This window comes from Cupressus sempervirens, chromosome 5 (genome assembly GCF_028749045.1).
Source record: "Cupressus sempervirens isolate cs-2001-9-10 chromosome 5, ASM2874904v1, whole genome shotgun sequence".
NCBI classification, from domain to species: Eukaryota; Viridiplantae; Streptophyta; class Pinopsida; order Cupressales; family Cupressaceae; genus Cupressus; species Cupressus sempervirens.
This window is the reverse complement of record NC_143122.1, coordinates 530,016,922-530,040,422: the sequence shown is the minus strand read 5'-3', so window position 1 is coordinate 530,040,422 and position 23,501 is coordinate 530,016,922. Positions and strand designations below refer to the sequence as shown.

Sequence of the window (23,501 nt, the reverse complement as noted above, 5' to 3'; positions counted from 1 at the left end):
GTTTTGTGGGCATCATCCCCACCCCAATTTTACTTTCTAATTGGAAGGTTTTTGGGTCATCAAATCAGTATGTTCATGTGTTATGAATGTTTATCTTTTCATGCATACAGTAGATTAGATGGATGAATGGTGAATATGTTATTGACTTGAAGTTTTAGAGTTATTGATTCACCCCTCCCCTCTCAGTAACCTTGTTAGTCTTGATTATTTCCAACAATCTCCATCTTCAACCCCCATTTGTGCAACTAATTGCCAGGTCAGGCCCTTGTAGACCCCTGAAAATGGTGCTATACTGTGTTGTCTCCACATATTCATTTCCACCTCTCATTCAGGATTTATTCATTATCCTAGCAATGCAAAATCGTATTATCCTCTCCAAGCATATTCTCATGGATCGTGTTGAAAATGCTTCCTTTTAAATACGATTTTTTTAATCTTTATTTTCGGTACCCATATCACATGGGCCAAATCTATGTATCATTCAAAGGGGTTCCTGTACTTTATTTCACCTTCCTTTATCAAAGATTATCCTTGAGTATCTAATGCTCAATAGTGGTGATTTCAAATGTGAGTCATCCAATGAACATTCTTTGGATGTTCATCTTTTCCTCCGTTTGTGATTTAAGATCCATCATTGATTGTCTGGAGCCCTCCTTCAGTGTCTTGGTTGAGGATGGTACAACACCCAATGTCTCTATGAGATGTGAGAATCTCTTCTTCCATTGATTTTCCATGAGGGGAGTAATAGTTTACACACATGGTGGTTGCACATTCATTGAAATCACCATGGTTGAAACTTTTTACATGCAACACAGGCTTGAAAGAATAAATAATAGTTATCTTGCATGCAAGATTGACCATACATAAGGTATACATTCGAAATGTCTCACAGAACTTTGGGTTGCCTTCGTCAAGTCATGTCCTCTCACACAATTTGTCCAAAGAATCAAAGTGAGGCATATTGATGAAGGCAAAGCTCTCTGTACACTCTCTACTAGAGTAGCTTTCTGCAGGGTTGGTGGTGGCAGCCTTTTCTTTAATCTTTGCAGGTAAAGAACATAATTCTTGTGCTAGAGACTCAACTTGTTGGAGCAGATCCATTGAAACTCCATGATTCACAATAAGGAAAAATCTCTATTCTTTCCAGGCACTGGTTACTGCCACCAGCACGAGATGATCTCGAAGGTCATTAAATCCTTCCCCTCCCTTCGAATTAAACCCAAATTGACATATATCAATCACAACCAGATCAACTTGATTTTGCATTGTTGCTATTGTTGATTCTTATTCTCTTATATTCACAGCCTTGCTCTGATACCATGTTGTTTTTCAGGATCGCAGCAATTGTACTAAGCACTCCCTATTTGGTATGTGTTTTTCAAATGACAGCAATCTCTTACTTATATTGAGAATAAGCCATGAAGAGACATGTCCCATGAAGGGACATGTATAGTCGTTAATCAGATAATTAATATAATAACAAATTTAATCATATATATATATATATATATATATATCATTATTATATTAATTTCTCTCATATGACAATAAACTTATATCTCAAATATAATGAACACATATATATAAATTATATCTCATATATAATTATATATAAGTTTATTCGACTAAAGCTAGCAAACATTAACAGCAGGAAAATGCTTTGATACTATTTGTAATGTCCCTTATTGGGACCTTACATAATTTACTTAGATTCCTCATACTCAACTTTTTGCAAACCAATTCCATATATCTAATTTTCTCTTGTATATCTTTTTGGGTAATTAATATTTCTTAATACACTTGATATGAGAAAAGGTGTATCTTTTCTTAAAAATTAATTATTTTATTTATTAACATCAATATTGCTTTTATGTTATTATTTATTATTATTATTATTATTATTATTATTATTATTATTATTATATATATAATGAATAATATATATACTTCACTTTATCTATTATGATTATTGATCTAAATATTATATTTTATCGTTTTATAATAATATTTAATTCTCATATTACAATATTAATATATTATGCAATATTATAATATGATTATAATAAATTATAACTATACCATTATTAATATTATATTATTATTACTACTTTATTTATTTATTATTTATCAATTCATTTATATTTTAACTATATAGATCTTATTTTGACGGAGATATCATAGCAAAGAATACAAATTTTGATGCAACAAGCAGCAGGGAGTAGTGTTAAGAATCACAAAAGAACTCTAGCGAAATATACAGATGAGCACACAATGCAATCACATGACTGCAAATATGATCAAGAAGGCTGCACAGAGCAATGCCCACACTACTAGAAATATGGAGGATTGCCTCTAACTGGAAGCATTAACATGGACTTCAGAGCCCTGAATGGCAATGCAGAAGGTCAGCTTGTCAATGCTATCTCTAAGTAATGCTTAGCTACTGAGGCTAGGTTTCCGAAGCAATCTGGAAACCACAGAGCATCACATGGGTATTGCAATTGAGGAGGCAGCAGACAGAGTGCAGGCAGCAAGCAACCTTGCATAAGCAGATCCATAGGCTGATTTGTTAATCATGCTGCACATGCAACCTTATCCATCCTGATGACTGCTGATGAATGCTCTTTGTTATATACCTCATCTTCTGTGTTTTATAGAGCATACTAGTCGGTTGAACATGTAATTACTAATTTAGGTCACTTTTACCCTGTAAAACTCAGGATTTTGAGTGGTAGATTTAATTATTTTTTAGAAATCTAGGGCGACAGCACTAAATCAGATTCTACTCCTTTATTTTTATCAATGTAATTATACATGTTTACCTTAACGCCAAAAAACATGATCTATTTGTTACTATACTGTTATGCGCACCACTTCACATATTCTTGTTTTTCTCCTCAAAGTGAACATGTGGAAAATTGTTTAGTTACACAAAAGGTTCTATTGCCTCAATTTTTTAGTGATTTATTCAGTACATGCAAACTTTGTTATCTTCCAAAAAAAAATGTTGCGGCTGCTGTTTAAAATAAGGATCTTTGGCCGTCAGTGGAGCAGAGTGTTTGCAATGCCACCTAGGAGTCTTATTGCCAGAAGGAAGCACTTGAGAATTCTTCTGAGGGAATACATAAATTTAACTGCAGTGAACAGTGTTCCTAAAAAGATATTGTAGAGCAGAGATATGATATCCAGTGGACAATTTATAGCAAAAGGTTCAAAAAAACCCCACATGAGTCCGCTGAGAATTTTTTGAGGGTAGAAACCTCCATGGAATCAATTACTTATATTCTTCGCCAGAAGCAGCCATGCAATATGAACCTAAAATTATTGATTTGTATGAGTGACATCTTTTTACTACAGCAAGTAATGATCAAGACCGCACTAATTGAGCCCTGGTCTAGAGACAAGTTCCGGTATTTGCCACGAAAAAGAGCCAGGCACCAACCTCTGGCAGGTGAGCTCTAGGATAGCGAATGAAAGCCAGAAGCAAAAATCTGCAACGTAAAGGAGGCCCACTCCAAATAGAAAAGTTCGCCCTTTAAAAAATAAAAATTAATGTCAAAACTAAAGGCTCTACTGCCTATTTTGTGGCTTGGGAAGGTTGTGCTCGTAGAAAGATAATAATTACAGTCCACTTAGCAAGAGAAGCCTACACTTCCAATGTTGAAATTGGAAGACGCTTACATGATTCACTTCATGGGAGTACTGAAATGCTATAGATGATTTGCACTTTCAACATTATAACAGGATGGAAGAGCCCGACAGATTGCGAGCAGGAACCATGGTTACAGTAAGCATTCTATCTGGTGTAAGAACCCAGCAAAACCCTCTTGCAGATTGCAGAGAGCAGAGTTGATAGTATCGGCCTTTCACCATCAGCAGGTAAAAACAATGGCACCTTGATTTGTCATGTTGGAGAAGTTCTCCAAAGCCAAATTCCAACTTGTCATCCCAATAACTATGGGACTTTTGCTTGAGTGCTGATCAATTTGGGGGATCTAGGTTTTAAATCCTGAAACTTTAGGAAATATAAAAAAGTATATAGCATAAAGAAAGTTTGGTAACAAGAGTACCTTAGCATTGAACCTGTGTGCGCCAGGCACCTCCATCGCTTCGACGTCGAAAGAATCCAAAATGGGTTCCGTTCTGATGAGACGCTGCTCAATTCCACTCTCTCCGCTATCTGAGTCCCCCGCTCCTCCATTGCACCACGAATGCGTTTGTTCCTCTTCGTCTTCCCCCTCTTCTTCTTTCTCTTCTTCTGATGATTCCTCTTCTCTCTTCGCTTGCCCCACCCACCTGCTTTCTCCTCCTCCTCCCTCTTCTTCCATCTTTCTCGCAATCAACAATATCTTTCTGTTTCGTGCTCGAACTCCAAGTGATAATGTATGCAACTTACATCAAATGCTCGGACAACCACATCTCGCCCGACCATTGCCCGCTGCCCACATTTTGCGTTTGTCACTCACGCCTGCAAGTAGACGTAGATGCAGAAATTTTTCGTTACCTTTTTGGGTATGGGAAAGTTACATAGGTAGAATTATTTCTCTCTCCAAACATTTTTTTTACAGTGTAGATAGATAGATAGATAAAAATTTAACGTCCACGAGGCTAAAAATAGCTTATGGGACAGCAAGACAACTCAAGCGGACTTAAGTAGCGCTGTTCGCCTCTTGTGTAGACTAATGATGAGCCCCCCCAATTGCTCAATGTACTCTTCGTTGAACAGGTTATGCCAAGAACTGTCACATATAGTATCCGCAAACTTATCCCTGCTATCCTTGTAGGCCTCACATTCTAGAATAAAGTGTTGTTCAGTTTCCACTTTCCCAGAATTGCAAAATCTGCAAATTCTCTCTTCCCAAGCCTCCTTTGGCCTCTTCCAACGCCCGGTCTCACAACGAAGTTGGTGAGAGTTGGTTCTCAGCTGAGCAATAAGAATTTTAGCTCTCTAAGAAATGTTGGCTCCTATGTACACTTTTTCGAGTTGATCACAAGTGGGGTTGAACTCATTTATATAATATAGTTTCTTCCTCCCAATCTCGCTTCCCCAATTTCTCTTGTAGAATTTCTCCATAACAAAGACCTTTATTTCTTTATTATTTGTGGGGCACATATTGAAATGAATATTCCATTTACTCATCCACTTGATGTTTTGTTGCATCCATGTCCTTTTTCGCTTACATAGTGTGTCCCTAAAGACAACTTTCGGCCATCTATCCTCTTCCATTTTTTCGATTCTTTTTAGATAGCTTAAAAGGCGAACCATAGCAAGTGCCTCGATAGGCGCAACCCCCATTTCACTTAGCATGATGTCATATGGAACAGTGCTTTTAATTTTAAACTTGCTTGTAATCAAGCGCTTTTGGATTCCTTCGATTTGTTTCCATTGTGCTATAGTAGTGCTGCTGGCCCATAATTCACACCCATAAAGAGCAACTGGCAGCACAAGAAGACCGAACAAGGTTTGAATAGTTTTTCAATCCCACAACTCCGCTTCACGGCACCTATTCTGAAGAGCGTAGAAAGCCTTCCATCCACCTAATGTCCTTTTATACCTGCAGCTAGACCAGCTTAGTTTTTTGTTGAAATCGATGCCAAGGTATTTATATTCCGCAACTTCTTCGAGAACACTTCCATTGTAATAAAATTCATGTTGATGTTGTTTTTTATTATTAGAGAAAATCATAACCTTGGTTTTGCTGATATTGACCTGCATCCCCACCATTCTACAAAAGCGCTCAAGAGAAGATAGATGGTCTTGCAAACCACAAGCAGATTTGGCAATTAAAATGAGGTCGTCCGCATATAGGAGTAGCTTTATAACAAATTCCCCTAGCTGAATGCCTTCACGCGCTTGCGTGTTTAACCACTCTTCCAGTTTGTCAATATATAAACCAAATAAAGTAGGGGATAAAGGGCAGCCATGTTTGACCCCGATATCGCTCTTAAAACATTCTGAAATGCCATCTGAAGTTCTGATTTTGACTTTCACCTCTTCGTACATCCTATGAGCGCAGCTCTGAGATGCCTAGGAATCCCCAATTCTTCCATCCTCAACCAAAGCTTGTCTCTCGGAACGGTATCAAAAGCCTTTTTGAAGTCAACAAAGCAACAAAAAACCTCTTCCTTTTTCTCCCACTCTTTTTCAATAATGTGTCTTAGAGTGACACAGTGATCCACTGTCGAGTGCTTTGGCCTAAAACCAGCTTGCCCTTTAGCACGTTTATGATTTTCTTCTGCCCATTTGTTGATCCTAGTTTCTATCATACTGTCAAAAAGTTTAGCAAAGAGGGGATTGATCATTATAGTCCTGTAGTTGGAGGGATTGTTAACATCACCACTCTTAAAAAGCGGTATTGCAAGGCTGATTGTCCAATCTTTCAGAAACCCTTCCTGGCAGATTTTGTTGAAGATTTCAGTGATGTGCGGTGCAAGAGTTTTCATACCCCACTTCAAATATTCAGCTTGAAGCGCAACAAGGTCTTTTGCTTTGCCTCCACCCAACTTCTTAATCCCTGTCTCTATCTCTTGCACAGTAAAAATATTTGTGGTATCATTGACCAAAGGTGGCTGTCCCACTCCACCCTCTTGTTCATAAAGTTTCTTAGCATAATCAAACCATTGGGTGGCAGTAATATTATTTTCAGTTTGCTTCCTCCTTGGTTGGAGTTCTTTCCAAAAACGTTTGGGGTTATTTCTGCCCAAGAAAATTAGCTCCTCTCTCCTTGTGGACATAAAATCAATTTTTTTCTTCTTTAGGATCTGTTTATAGGTCTTAATGTCAAGGTTAGTTTTATTTGACTCCCTTAGATTTCTCCTAGCCCTCTTGCATTCCTTATCAAACCATGCATTGGCTGGAAAACAATTAGTTTCAGATTTTCTATTTTTTGCTCTCTTGCATTTTGAAAGAGCCTTGTGAATCAGATTTGATAAATCATGACTATTAACACCATGCTTATACATAGGGTGTCCCATACAAAGTTCCTCAAGAGTAGCCTTGAAAGTGTTACTATTTTCTGAAGTTAACAAAATTCTGCCCTGAGAAGGTGGGTGTTGAGGGCCTTGGATTTTTGCCCCAATCCGTCTATCCTTTGCCCAATACAAATTTACGTACAGTGGTCTATGATCTGATTTGAGATCCCAAATGTGCTCTCCAATTTCAACTTCTTCAATATTGTTATACAAATGCTGCGAACAAATTACATAATCTACCACACTTGCCCCGTTGTATGTGTTGCAAGTGAAATTGCCCGACTTAGCCCATCTAGCCAAACCATTACAGATTATTAGATCAAATGTGCCACACAAAGTGATCAATTCTTCCCCAAAATGATTGCAGCCTTTAGCATCTTCGGATATTCTATCCCATGGATGATTTCTCTCTTCTGTGAGCCAAATAGGGTTATCATTTACTTCGGAGCTGAAAATACTTGCTTGCCAATTTGCTGTCCTAGCATTGAAATCTCCAACGAGAAAGACATCCCCACGTTGTGAAAAAACAGCAACATCTTTCTTTAACGTAGCATAAGGGTCATTGTGATCTAAACCACACTTTTTATAAATTTTAGATACTTGTGGAGCAAAGTAACAAGCTGCAATCCTGAGAAGAGTGTTATTTTCCACGATTTTGAGCCATATAAATTGTTTGTTAGAATCAGTCTTTTCCAGTTGAATGACACGACCTTCTTTTTCTTTTACTAGAACCATTATACCTCCATAACCTTTACCATTTCCCGCTGCCTCATTCCACACTGCCATCTTCCAGTAGCCTTCAAACAATGGGGTCTTACATCCCTCATGCTCATGTGTCTCTATGAGACAAATAATGTCTTTGCCTTCCGCAATAGGCCCTAACCCAGGCCCACATCTCCACGGATAACCTCTGCAATTCCAACAAACTAAACTTAAGGACGCCTGGGTTAAGCTTGATTGCTATTTATTTTGATGCGAAAGACTCAAAGTTGAGTTATTATCGCTAGGTGTGATTATGGATCTTGTTGTATCGCTGCTTGTTAAGGTGTTTGTTGTTGCACCTTTGTTGCCTTCTTGCTGCCCTTCATTGTAGCGGTGGCCAAAATGAGCAATAACTGCTTTTCCCTTGAACATCCAAGCTCTTTTGCCTTCATTTCTAGCTGTTCTGATTTTTTCCATTTCCATCCTTCTTTCTACTTGTTGTCTCATAGTTAAATCCTCCTCTAAAACGAAGCAAGAACCCCACAAGAGCTATTTTTTGTTAAGTAGATTTTGTTTGTCGCTAATGCTGAGCATGACTACTTTGATTGGCCTATTTCTCTCAGCGTGTGGTTTGCCAACCCTCCAAGCTTGGCAGATTTGTCCTTGCCACAACAGCACATCTTGTAGGAAATCCCTCGTTAGGTCAAGGGTATGTTCGCCTTCCCCATAGTCTTTTATCCCCTTGATAATTATATTGGATGCCCTAAGTTGCCTTTCCTTGACCTCTTTGTCTTGCGTGTTCACACGAATCTTTGCCTCTTCTCTTGCCATATCAGGGTGTTTGTTGTTTTTGTCCCAAGTTTTGGTGACTTCTGCAAAACTCCTTCTCTTCTCTTCACCATCTGCCTTTCCTGGCAAACTAGTGTGAAGAATCGTTTTCTCCTTATTATGAGATGACTCGGTATTTGCTGTGACCTTGTTTGTTTCCAATGTCACATTCAGGTTTTTCCATTCATCCTTCATATTCTGCCATTCAAGCTTCCCGGCTAAAAGTGTTTCTTGCAGCGTTGAGATTTGAGCTTTTAAAGTGTTGTTATCGTCTGCAAGAGTTTTATTTGCTGCAATTAGCACCTGTATATTGCGGTAACTTTCTTGCTCCTTAGCCTCTAGGAGCTCCAACCTCCTCTTGGCCCTCAAAAGTTCTTGCACATAAAGATCTGGGCACCAAGCGAGAGGTGTGGAGGTAGGGCTGTAACTGACAGACTCACCGAAGTTATTGCTACCATACAGATGACTGTCACCACTTAAGTGTGGAGGAGAGCACATTTTGACTTGTTTATGCAATCTCTGCCTGTGTTTCTGCTTTTCATGTGACCCTTTCATATGAGCAAGTCTACGTTTTAAAATGCCCTTGAACTGTTTAACATTGACCCAGATATATTTTCCTGTCTTGCCAAGTGATGCCATTTTGACTTGCCCTAAATGGTTAGTTTCAAAGTTTACCATAATTTCTTGACCGTTTTTTACCAATGAGATGATTTGTTTTTCCATGGTTTGCATATCCACCGTTTGTTTTCTCATTTGTGTATCCTCAATTTGTTTTTCCATTGATCAAAAGAAAGAAGGGCGAAACAAAAGCTAACAAGAGCAAATATATAAAACAAAACCGGAAAGTGCACCTTGAAACCCCTGGCTTAAGGCCTGCCACTATCTTGCTGTGGGCTGGGCCCCAGTCTTCGTTTTACCCTTGGAAACGGGCCTACCTAGGATCTGAACCCTATCTGGTATTGTGTCTGCTGCCCTGGTCCCACTGTTTCTTACAGAAGCGTCCACGTTGTTTCTTGTTATTTCCTTTTAACCTTTTCTCGTTCAACCTCGAAGAAAACCAGAAGTAGAAACAAGAAATCCTATCTTAAGACTGACCTGACTGTATCTAAATCGTGTATTTTAGTTTGTTTGGTTTCTATATGGATGTAAATAATAATAATAATAATAAATGTTTGGTATGTGTTATAAGATTTATTAATGGTTTCGCATGTGATAAATGTTTGATTTATGTTATCAGATTTTAAAGAGATAATCTTTGTACTTTTATGATAGATGATAGTGGTTGAATGTGTTTTTATATATAATTTTGTTTTAATTTAAATTATTGGTGTCTTATGTTAAATATTTTAAATATTTTTTAATAAAATTATAAAATAGTTTTTTAATCATTTTTAAGATATATGTGATTCAAGAGTTATTCAAGTTTTTATAGTTAAATTTGTTGAATATTTAGATTCAATGATGAGAGAGGACCTTATTTTCTATACTTTTAAGTTCTAGAAATCATAAGAGGAGGCTCTAATAAGATCTTATAGATGAATGTACTAATAGCTAATCAAATTATTTTTTAATAAATGATCAACTAAGATTAAAAATCATTCAAAACATTTATCAAAAATATGAAATAATTGTTCAATTCTTCTAATAGTGATTGCAAATAAAGAAAGCTTTCAAAAGATGTAAAGTTAAGGCCAATTTATGTGACACAAGTGAAAGCAGGGTAAGGTAGCAAAACAACTTCCTATACTAACCTTGAGAGGAGGGTTATGTAAAACTTTACAAATCTTTACAATAATCACATAACATATATAAACACAAATAGCATGTCTACCATGTCATAGTAATTTATGTGGGGAAACCCTTTTGGGGGAAATAAAAATTCACACTTCAAAAGGCATCCAATATATTACTTAAAAATCAACAACATATTACAATATACTTATAGAGCAAGTTTTCACAAGAGTATCACCAATATAGATTCAAAGGCAACTCCATAACTACCAAATTTTCATAATACATCACAATAACTAGATGGAATACAATGTCCACTATCTTTAAATAAGGTTGCCTTCTATGGCAAACAAAGCTCACAAAATTTATCGATTGTTAGATCCATAACCTTTTGATAAATGTTCAAGATTTATAAAGATGAATTACAAATAAAATGTGGCTTTAGGGGTTAGGTGCATAGCTCCCAAATCCTCATTAAGAGAGAAATCCCCCCAAAACTCGCTCATGCCCCTTTTCAACAATAACTTTTTTATTATTGTAAGGTTGACATGTTATTTTCCTAACAAATCTCTCAATTGTCAAACACCTTGCAAGGGCAACCAAACGGATTCTAATGTCATGTTTTAGTTACTAGAGTTCAAGATGCCCATAGACTCAAAACACCATTTGAAATTATTTGTGCTTGAAGCCTTAGTTAAAGAATCAACAATAATCATCAAAGTCCCTACCTTAACCAACTATGCCTTGCATTCCTCGATGTACCTCTAACAAAATGATATTTAGCATCAATGTGACTGGTCCCAACATGAAATGTCTGGGTTCTTAGATAGGCATATCAGACTCTAACAATCATAATAAATTATCACTACACCTTGTTTTATTCTAATATGAGCAAAGTCTCTCAAGCCCAATGGCTTCTTTACATGAATCAGTAGCTCTCATATACTTGTAATCAGGGATAATTTGGATCTGTAGGCCTGCAATAAGAACACAATCTCAACTACAAAAAAAAATTGTTAATCATAGCTCCCTACTATAAAAAAAGTAGTTAATGAAAACAAAAGGCATAACCAATCAATAATATGAACTCTTTTTCAAACAAATGAATATGAAAAGTGGTAATCCTCCTTTGTTGCTCTCCTCCATGGTACAATGTTGGGATCTTAGTTTCTTGACTCAATTGTGATAGCATAAGAATTTAAATTGTAAGTGAATGTGGTTGCAAAATATGAAAATTAGCTCTCTATTTATAGATATTTTAGATTTCAATCAAGATTCCATATTGATGGGATTGATTATATGTGATTGGAGAGAGAACTTATATTGATTGATGAGTTGACTAAATAGATTGGTCTATCAATATAGTATATTGATCTATTAAGAGAAGATTGAATAGCGAAGTGAATTGGTTGAAGAATTGACTTGATTGATTAGTTTGATAACTAATCAGATAGAATAGAAGGTTAAATAGACTAAATTGATAACCAAATTGATTGACTTGATAACTAAATTGATTAATCAATTAAAAATAAAGGTGATTGAGGAGTTGAAAAGTGGGATTGATTAGTGAACTAAAACTTAGTATTAGTCAAAAATAGAAGAATAAATGCAATTAAAGAAATTTAAAAAATTGTGCATGGGAGAATAATAAATAATTTATTTTTTTTGTTAATGAGAGGAATAATTAGTAAATTAAATAAAAATTACATTTATTTAATTATGAGTAGGAAATGATTAATTAATTCTGACTATTATATAAATGTAATAATAAAAAGAGGGAATTTATTATTAGGGATGTTAATGGTGATCTACTTTCACTAGGGGGAAGACTTCATGATGACACTAATAATGTTGCAGAAGTTGAAGCTGACATTTTAGCAATTAGAGCTTCAAAGAAGATGGGGGTTACTAAATTACATGTGGAAGGTGAGTCTCTTATTATTATCAATGCCATCATAAAAGGTGACATGGAGGCATGACAATTACAAAACTACAACCACAACATTAATCGTGAATTAGCCACCCTATAGGATTTTTGGATCGCGCATATTAAAAGGGCCAATAAGGTTGAAATAGATAGAATGTCAAATTGGGCATTGAATCTCAACATGTCCAAAATTATAATGGAAGACTGGATTGATGTTTGATGGAATGATTAAAATCTACACAAAAAAAAATTGCTTTCTACCACAATAGGATACATCCACATCCTGATTAAATAAACATGCATTTAAGTTAAAGTAAAATGTGTGACTTCCAACTAGCTTTAATGTGGATGTGATTGGCATTTATTTAGACATCATTCACCACCCTTGGCTCATTTTTTAAGTATTCCTTCTCAATCTTGAAAGCTTAGGTAGTCTAAGTACATTTTCAGAAAGAGTTTGTTGAGTGACAAGTAACAACATCCTCATTCACTCTACATTGTTGGAAGTAACAAAATCCCTTTTACGGGCATAGTGGAAGGATGAGAGTTGATAAAATGTTCAAGTTTACCCATCCCAGGCTCATGGACGTGGTAGTTTTTCTATTGGGTGGCATGTTTTATCGATTGGATAACCGCTTCTGCACTAATACAAAATATATTCCATGATCCCTGCATGGCAATTGTAGGTGGGAGAAAAGGACATTGTGGGATTTATGATGCACCAACTAATTCTAGAGAAACCCTTGGGTGGCCTAGAGGAAATTCTAGCAACTTTAATTCCTAGTAGGGGGATTAATTTGGGGGAAAGGACCGCAAACATTGAAAAAATCCATGGCACAAAACTCACCCCATTTGTGTGGAGATTTATGGAGAGCTAGAGACATAAACATTCCAAGGAAGCCAAGAAAGCATGGTTGGCACTAAAGTTGGTGGTAATGCAACACATCATCGACTAGAAATTGAACAAATGAAAGCTAGGGATGGTTGGACCAAGGAAGATGAAGCCCATCTTGAGGAGAGGTTGAGAGCTTGAGAGGCTGCCAACCAAAGGGATAACAAATGGCTAGGAGAAAGAGCGAATGAGCGATTCAAGCAAGGATTGGGGGATTTATCCTCAGGGCCTTAAGATAAAGCAAGGATTTACTAATTATTTTCAACCATTCACTTTAGGATGTTTGTGGATGAGGTTGTGTGTTGTTTGCTATGATATTTTGTTCTAATTCTTGTTCAAATGCTACTCTATTTTGATGTAATTGGAGAAATGTGGTCTTTTTGGTGGAATTGTTGGAAGGAAACCATAACAAGGGTAATATTTGAAGTTTGAGTTTAGATAAATCATTTTTTATGTTTCCTAGAAAAAGAAATGGTACATAAGATCCTTTCTAGTCCCTTTTTTTTAATAATTTGTGATTGCAATTGGGGTTTTCGTTTGGAGGTAACGGTTCCTAGGGTGGTCTAGGCAACATAGTTTTGGCTACAATGGTCTTTATATTCATGGAGTACACCAATTTTTTTGAATAGTAAAGGGACTTTAAGGCTTACATATTTCTTATATATTTATGGGTGGAGATGGGGTGGGAACTATTTTCTGGTTATGCAAATCGAAGTTTTGGACTCCAATGAATGAAAATTTAGAGAAACACATAAATGTGTGAGATGCTATATTAGAGTCGCAGTTGGATTACCTTTTTTGGTTAAAATTCTTATTCTTTCAACACCAATTTTGTAATGAATTATGATATAATGGCTCAATGGGTAGTTTTAGTGCCTGCAATTGCGGTGTGAAAAAATGTTTGCATTGCAATTGGATATGTTTTTATGGGTCTAGTTAAGGAAATGTTGTTTATTATGCCACAGGTCCTCATGATATTTTTGAAAATTAAGGATTGTTTATTGTACTTATTTTTTGCCCTATTAATAGAATAAGAAGTTATTACCAAAAAAAATAAAAATAAAAAATAAAATAAAAGAGGGAATATTAATTAAATTAAATTGTTATTTAATTAATTATAAAGATGCAGATAATAACTAAATAATGATAATTATTTAACTTTATGGAAGAATAAGTGATGAATATTAATTAGATGTTTAATAATTAAATAATTGATTTAAATTGCATAATTATAAAATTAAAATGAAATTGTGAATTCAAATTTAGAATATAGCAGAGGGAAACAAGTAAATTAAATGATCATGATTATTTAATCAATTAATATGAAATTAGTGAAATTATCACATACAAATAACAAATCAATTTTGAGTGGCTACATTTTGCACCTCTTTGGTACAATATTTTTCTAGACAATATTTTCAAGAATAATTGATAAAAATTATGTCCATGTATACCCCTAAAAAAAGAGGTAGTAACTAGGTGACAATGAGGTAATAGGTGTCCCCTTGAGAGATTGTGCAAGAAATACATGAATGATCTCTTAAACGAAGATGATGAATGTTAGATGGAATAATGAAACTGAATAATAGTTAGTAAGAAATGAATAATGTTGGTAGGCTATGATGACTATTTGATTAACATTAGACGGAGAGATTACTAATAAGAATCATGTATGGTTTCAAGAAGGACCCATCTTGTTCAAAACCAACAACAATGTCTAGAATCAAGGAAGACATACCCTATATAAGAAAAGTGACAATGACTGGTTTTTGGAAAGTTCCATCTTGTATAAGACGAATGATGATATATGGTTTCTAGAAAGACATCCTTTTAAAGGAAAATGATGGTGTATATTTATAGTAAAGATGTGTCTTATTAAATTAAATGATGATGGGATGATTAACTAATTGATTTGAGTGATTTAAAAATTAATTTGACCACTCTGATAGATTTATTAACTAATTTGACTAACTGAAGATTAACTAATTCTATGATTGACTTATTGATTGACTAATTTGACTAATTTAAGAGATGTTGGTGACATGACTAGATTAAGAAGTGATTAGATAGATAATGTGGGAAATTGAGCCATAATTGAAATCTATAATTCTTTAGTACCACATTCTTTGAAACCTTTAGATTTTAAGCAATTATTTTTCACCATTGAGCCACTTTTATTATATAAAATTGGGTGTTATCCAACTAAGATATGAAAGATTAGGGTAGGATTATTCCTTTTCATTTTAACAAATACTTATAATAGTCAAGGAATGTTAACTAATCCATCTAGTTCAAGAGTCAAGAGCCAAGGTATGTGTGGTGCCTACAAGTGTTGCTATCTCTAACAATATTTTGTGTTGGAGACACTTTTCCCATGTGTGAATGTACTTCTCATAGACACCCAAAATGCTCTTTTAAGGCTTCATGGCCAACACCCTATAATCAATAAGCAAATAAAACGTAACCATTAACCATCCTTGCTTCTCTAATCACTTGTGGATGTCCTACAGAAGCATACGAACATTACTCAATATAAGTGAATAAAAATATAAAACTCACTTAACTAAATGAGTCAAGAACCATACTAATATTTGTTGGCATTTGATGAAGATGATGGGATATTTGGTATAGCATGGTAAATTCATTATTGGCAACAAGAATATGCAAGGATATTTCTTAAGGTTGCACAACATGTGTGATACTCCAACAAGACCAAGTGGAAGGATGTTGATCAAGAAAATTTGTACTCTTATTTGATTAAGTCCTTAGGTCACTAAGTCATGATGGAACAATATTTACACGTCTTTGTGTTTTATAGTGTGTGATTATAATATTAATGACTAGACATGTCTTGTATTCCAACTATACAATCGCACATCCTACTTGTATTAATGGTATGTGTTATGAGTAATTTGGTGAACATAGGTAGATGGTTCATTGTGTGGGAATAGGAGTCAAAATTAAGAAGATAAATGAATCGACCTGTACTCTAGTTAGATATGATCAAGTTTTACTGATTACATGTGTGGACTCCTGAGGATGCTTATGAGTATATGTTGTAACCATACACTTCTAGAAAATAAATAAAGGAATCTATTAGATTCTAATGATATTCAGAGGAAGCACTGAAGAATAGTTGAAAATAATCAGCTAGATTGTTGAGCAATGATATGATGTTTGTTCATGGAATTGATTGGATACTTGATGATGTGTCAATGCTAGTGTAGAAAGATAGGTGTCACTTGTATTGGTTGAATTGATCAAAGATTCACAAAGGCATGCATGTACTTACGAAAAAGTAATATGTTTTGACTTTTTTTGTCAAATCGATGCATGACTGAATTGTATTGTCAGTTCAAGATGGAGATTATTTCTAACACATTTGGAGGACTTGTAAGGAGGTAAATTTGAATGTTTAAGGTGGTGGAAATCCCTAATTAAGGGAATATACTAAAAATACTTTGTGTATGGAAGAATGTGGATCAAAAAAAGAAAAATAAGAGAGATCATGTGTGAGATAGTGATATATTGTTAATAAAGGAGTGTCATTATGGATAAGAGTCAATCTACATAAGAAAAGGGAGTGTGATCTTAATTGGATCCGTTCAAGAAAAGTGTTGGTGCTATTGGTATGATCATTGTACTTTTTGTACCCTAATAGTTGTAGTAATCTAAATCCCTTAATAAAGTCATAACTAATACTATGAGTAGGATCTTTAATAAAATTTGAAGGACAAATCCTTTAAAAGAGTGACACATTTACTTGTGTTCTAAATCTCTTAACAGAGTAGTCTTTAACAAGACTTTCTAGCTCCTAATAGGTATGCCTTGAGCAAGGTGATGTACTCACTCCTAATAGGCCATATTTTGTAGAGCTCAATGAAACATTGTGGATTCCATCCTCGCCATGGTCTTTCCCTCAAACCCAAAGTCTCCACAATAGAAAAGTTTTGGTGTCTTGTGTCAAATTATACAGATGTTGGATTTTGTAGTGCTCTACATTACTTTTAGTTTTGCATGTTGGTTATTTTAAAAGAACTTAAGTTCAATTATAAGTTTTGTTGTTGCATTAATTCACTCCCCCCCCCCAAAGTGCATGCTCACCCTAGCAATTGGCAACAGATCCAAGTACCCTAGAAGAAGCCTATCAAATTGGGTAAGATCCTTTGGACAGGCATGGAAGTTTACAAGTACAAAAGGCAACTTGTGGAAGAAAATGGTGTGACTAAAAAACTCAAGAAGATGTGAATTGTCAAAAGACAAGAGTTGTGTGAATAACTAACTCAAAGTCAATACTACATTAAACAAGTATTGGAACAAAATGGATCAAACAAATATGAGGAGGCAATTGCAAATCTAATGAAGGAGAAGGAGAAATTGATCAAGGACAAAGAGGACCTAAAGAAAAAGTTGGATGCCCTAGTTATCAGATTAGGTGGAGATTTTAAAGCTACCAGATCTATAAAAGATGTACAAAAGGATAAGGACATACTGATAAAAGGAAAAGAGGAAGAGTCACTTATCATGTAAAAGAACCTACATGAAAAGATTAAAGAATTTGAAAGGTTGAAATTGGAAAATGGGCAAATGAGAGTGAGCTAAAAATAAATAGTGAAGTAAGTGCCCTATTAAATAAGTACAATGAAAGCTCTACCGATCTTGATGAACAACTCAAAGACCAAAGGAGAAATAGGGAGACAAAAGGACTTGGGTTTGTTGAAAACCTTGAAGTCAGTGAATCATCCAAGAAAATGGAAAAGGGGGGAGCCTCACTAATGGGAACACAAAGAAAATTTGGTAAGAAAGCTTACAAACCTATTTTCTTCAATTGTCATAAAGTGAATCACACTAAAAATGTATGCAGAGGCAGATTGGTTAGTAGGACAAATACTTCCAATAGGTATTGTTTCAATTGTAATAAGTTTGTACATGTTGAAAAGGAATGCAAGTCTAAATTTTTTAAGGGGTATTGTTTTTCTCACAACAACTATGGTCATGAGGCTAAAGAATGCAAATCAAGGATTATTAATCAAGGTTACCTATGAATCGGTAAATTTTGATTATATGTTAAGGTGGTCAGAAGTTATACAATTTTTTTGTGAGGAACATGGTCACTTGGATAATAACTACAAATTGAAGATTACATGGGACATGAGGGGGTCTTGGAAATCCATTGATACAATAAGCTACCATTGTCATAAGCTAGGTCACCAGCAATAAATTGTAAGATGTAGTGCTTGCCCCTAGTTCGCATTTCTGTTATCATTGCCGAACTCTTTTAGGCCAGTTTATGCTTGGTGTTTAGTAACATTACTTTCAGATTATTAGATATTGTTTTACATTCAGTTGATTATATGATGAGATTACTTGATACCTTATATTTTTGATGTGCATGATGATTATCACAGTGTTTGCAGTTATTGATGATGATTAGTTAGATGGATTATCATATGTGTTTTCTTATGGATACTTACCCCATACTTGCATGTGTATGGTGTGCGTGTTTGTTTTCTTTATGTATGGTGTTTCTGATGTGGTTAAGGGAGTCATAGTCACCTACTAGTCGAGATCTACACAATGCACCACTTCTTGCCATTGCCTGTTTAGCTTAGAATATTGTGCTTGTACATGCGTGGATTTTATGTAGGTTGTAGGTACCGGGTATCAACTTCCTTGAATTGCCAGGATGAGCATACGCTATCACATTATCTCAATTGTAAGAGAGGGGACATAAATTCTTAAGTCCAAATCCTAGACCCTTAAGCCATTTGTGCTAATTGAAAATTAGGACAAGTATTTGAGTCGAGTACCCTCTGAATATGTCAGATGACGTTAATTCGTGATTATAACCCTTTAGTGTAATTTTGTATGTGTTTTTCTTTGATGGGTTTTCGTATGATGTTTTATGAGTCTTTGGTGAATTTTCTATTAATTAAGTCAAATCAAAAGATTAAATTAATGATTTAATTTAATGGAAAATTATTATGATATTTTAATATTTAATTATATTTAATCAATTGAGAAATTAATTAAATAAAAATAATTAAATTTAAAGATAAAAGTTATAAGGATAAATTTAGAACGTGATAATATTTATTTAATTTAATAATAATATATTTAGAGTTCATTTTTAAATAAACGCTAAATATTATTATTACTTGAGTTAATAAATATTTTATCAATTAAGTTTCGAAAATAAATTAAAAAGTGAAAAGATAATAATTTATGAAAAGTTTTAAGTTTGCATGATGTATGCATGAGGTTAAAAAATGAGAAATTAACTAAAAAGATAAAAGCAAGTGAATTTAATAAAGATATTTAAATTGCATAAAGTGCGCATGAGATTAAATTAATCAATTAATTGAAAAGTGAAGTCAAGTGAAAATTAAATAAAGTTATTTAATAATTCATTTGACGTACATGAAAAAGATTAAGAAAAGATAAATAAAAGTTAACTTTGAGTTAAGGGTGTGAGCAAGGAGTTCTCCTGGGTGAACGCACAATCAATGCCCTGATTTAAGGAGAGAACTCTTTATCACAATTGAAGGGTTCATTTTTGGACGAGGAATTTGGACACAAAATTTGGAAGCAAAATTGGAAGCGAATTTTGGAAGGGAATTTCTATGAAAGTTTCAGAGAGAAATTTCTGGATAGAAGCAAATTCTCTCACAATCTTCGAGTGGTTGCGTATTAGCATCAAGTTCAAGTAGGGTCTTGTGTTTTGGATCACTAATTATTACACAAATTTTCTCTCCCTGTCTTCATCGTGCTTGTGGATTGTGAATTCGAATTTCTCTGTGATGAATATTTAAACATTTCAATGTTGTAAATTGTTAAATGCTAGCCAATGTCTTGTGCATGCGTAGAGATTAGAAAATGTAATCAAGGAAACCCCATTTTGTATATTAAAGAATTTACTATTTTATTCGGGAAGGGTTTGAAATTTTAAAAAAAATTGTTAAGTAGAAATTTGAATGGTTGAACGTATTTTTTTCTATCAGATTAAAATTATATATATATATATATATATATATATATATATATATATATATATATATATATATATATATATATATATATATATATATATATATAAAATTGAAAATTGATTTATAAATTTTAATAAATTTTAAATTTTAAATATATATATATTTATATATTTATATTTAAAATTTAAAATTTATTAAAATTTATATATGTATATGTGTATATATATATATATATATTATATGTATATGTATATATATACATATACATATAATATATATACATATACATATACACATATATATACATATATATGTATATACATACATACATATACATATACGTATATGTATATCTATGTATATGTATATATATGTATATACATGTATATACATATATATACATATGTATACATATACATATACGTATATATGTATATGTATATCGATGTATATGTATATATATATATGCATATCTATGTATAGGTATATCTACATATATGTATATATGTATATGTATATGTATATACATATATATATATATACACATATACATACATATATATGTGTGTGTGTGTGTGTGTGTGTGTATACATATACATATACATATACATATATACATATATGTATATGCATATACATATACATACATATGTATGCGTATATACATACATACATATATATATGTATGTATGTATATACGCATACATATGTATGTATATGTATATGCATATACATATATGTATATATGTATATGTATATGTATATGTATACACACACACACACACACACACACACATATATATATACATATACATATATATACATATATATATATACATACATATAGATATACATATAAATACATACATACATACATATATGGGGAGGGGGTTTTACCCACCCCCCTTCTTGCCTTCTACCGGCGGCTGATTGATGTATGCAGCCATACGTGCGACTACGGTAGTAGTACAACTATGACAACAGTCCTAAGTGCATGGCCCATATACAAAAGTCGGCGACTGTTTTAAAACAACGCCAGTTTCAATCAAATCTGCGAGGTGTAAAGTATGTTGAAATTAATTTTTAAAATTTTGATTAAATGTTATTTAATATGAATTATTTTTAATATGGTTTGTTAAATAAGTTTATTAGATGTTTATTATTAATTTTATATAATTAATTAAATATAGTATTTTACATATATTAATTCATTAAAAATAATATAACTTAGTTAATTAAATTTATTTTATTATTAATTCATTAATTATTATTAATTTTAATTAATAATTTTATTATTAATTAATTAATTAATTAATTAGTAAATTTTATTTAAAAAAAGAAAAAATGATTTAATTCATAGTTTAATTATCAAATGTTAAATTAATTAATATCATTTATCAAGGGGGGCGGGGGCCCTAGCTCAGTTGGCTAAATCTTCCCTGTTGCAGGGGGTTGGTCATGGGTTCTAGTCTCCCCCGTCCTCGTGGTACCGGTGGGCGTGTCGCACCAGCACTACCGGTCACGTTAAAAAGTTTATCAGGTGCGCTGCAGTTTATAGGGGGGCCGTGTTGCACCGATTCCTGCAGTCTATATATATATATATATATATATATATATATATATATATATATATATATATATATATATATATATATATATATATATATCATTTATCAAGGAATTTTGTCAATAACTTTGACTATTAATTAATTAATTATTATTAATGTAAATGATTATTAGAGTAAGATTGAATTGATAATAAATATCATTTAATAATGTTAGTTATATTAAATATTTAATAGCTTGATTATTAATGGAATTAGAAGTATTGTATTTAATAATCAATTATTATTATTTTAATAATTTAATAAATGATTATTGATACTCTATGTCTTGATGCGATTTCTTTTATAATTTAAGAATGAGAAAGGGTTTAATTGAAAGGGTTAACTAGAGAACTTATAGTAAAATTGGAAACTTAAACTTTATTGTTTAACTCAACTCTGTATTTTCAAATCAAACCAAACTATGAGATTATGATGTTTTCTATGTACTGTTTATGTTTTGGGGTATTGGGGGTTTATTAGATGTTGGCCAGTTTAGGACGTTTACCAGAGGCTCGAGAGTTATATGCTTGTGATGTCATGCTGATGTTTTGATCTCAATCCTTTTTAACCCAACCATGGTAGTGTGATGGTATGCTCTATGATATGATTGTATTTATTATTCGTTATTGCTTTCCAGTGATCTTTTGTGGCACTGAGGTGAATGTATGACCTTCTTGACTTAACCATTTATGAGTCCTCAATCAGTTATACTTGGGTCACTTTCCAGTCACCTTGATGGGACTGAAGTGTTTGCTTTGTTCTTGATGATGTCATGTTGTGACATGTTTTGACTTGACCATTTTGGAGTCTTCGATCAATATTATTTTGGGATACTTTTCAGTTGCTCATTGCAAATCGATGGATATTGTGATTTATCATTTGATGTCTTTCAGTTGCTCATTGAGAACTGTTGTGATCATTATGATTATCTTTTGGTGATTTCCAGTTGCTCGTGGAGAACTGGTGTGATTATTGTGAATTATCTTTTAATGCTTTCCAATCGCTTGTACAGGACTAAGGTGATCTTATGTGATTATGGTTTTGTGCTTTTATGAGCCTAGGGTAGGTTATCTACTTATAGTGTCGAGAAGTGGCTTGCAATGGGGGCCAGGGACCCTAAGTGGTCCTGGGGGTAACCCATTGTAATTTGTTTTAATAAGTGAAAACATTACACTAAATGGGGATTAAAATGAACCTAATAAGATAATTGTATGTTCTCGCCCATGCCTTAAGTCCTAGTATAGACTAGGATGGGAGTAGAGAGAATGCTTGGTTGTGACCTTGTATTCCATAGTATGCCTTGTCAGTATGAGAGGATACTAGTGGCCGCATGGGGATCACTAGGGACCCTTGAGTCCTAAGCAAACTGCCAGGGTAACTTCTACGTGATACATGTGATGACACTTGCCCAGTTATATAGTAGGTTTCCTGCGTGTCTTGTGTGCCTCTGGGATTAGATGTCATTCTTTATTAGAACCCTTGAGTTAGAATACTTTTAGGATTTCCTTGACTTAGAGAGTATTTGTGTTCTGTGATTTGATATCCTATTTGGGACTTGAGACTATCTCCTCAATGTAGTGGGAGTGGACCATTTAGGTTCCACACGATTAGGTGGTAGTTCTTTTTACTCTTACCATTGAGATCCGTTCGTAGTCACTGTGGTTGGAGCTTATTGGGATGCTTGTTTATCATGATTAGGCGATGTTATTTATTGATGCATTTCCTCATATTAATGATTAGTATGTGATAAGTGATGTTATCTGTATGTAGGATCTTCTTATGCTTTATTCTAGTATGTTAGACTTCTTTATGCATATGTTGTAGCATGTTTTAGTAGTGGCATCCCTATTACG

The 23,501-nt window shown here is 33.7% G+C and overlaps 1 protein-coding gene across 1 annotated transcript in view; it reads right to left on the bottom strand.

Moving 5' to 3' along the window:
- The window catches only part of LOC149557035 (putative potassium transporter 12), a 133,404-nt gene extending 128,906 nt beyond the window's left edge, over nt 1–4,498 (bottom strand). Inside the window, exon 1 of the mRNA XM_089831687.1 lies at nt 4,071–4,498. Coding sequence (XP_089687813.1) covers nt 4,071–4,328 — 258 coding nt within the window. The 5' untranslated portion in view covers nt 4,329–4,498. The remainder of the gene's footprint in view (nt 1–4,070) is intronic.
- Nucleotides 4,499–23,501: the final 19,003 nt, after the last annotated feature.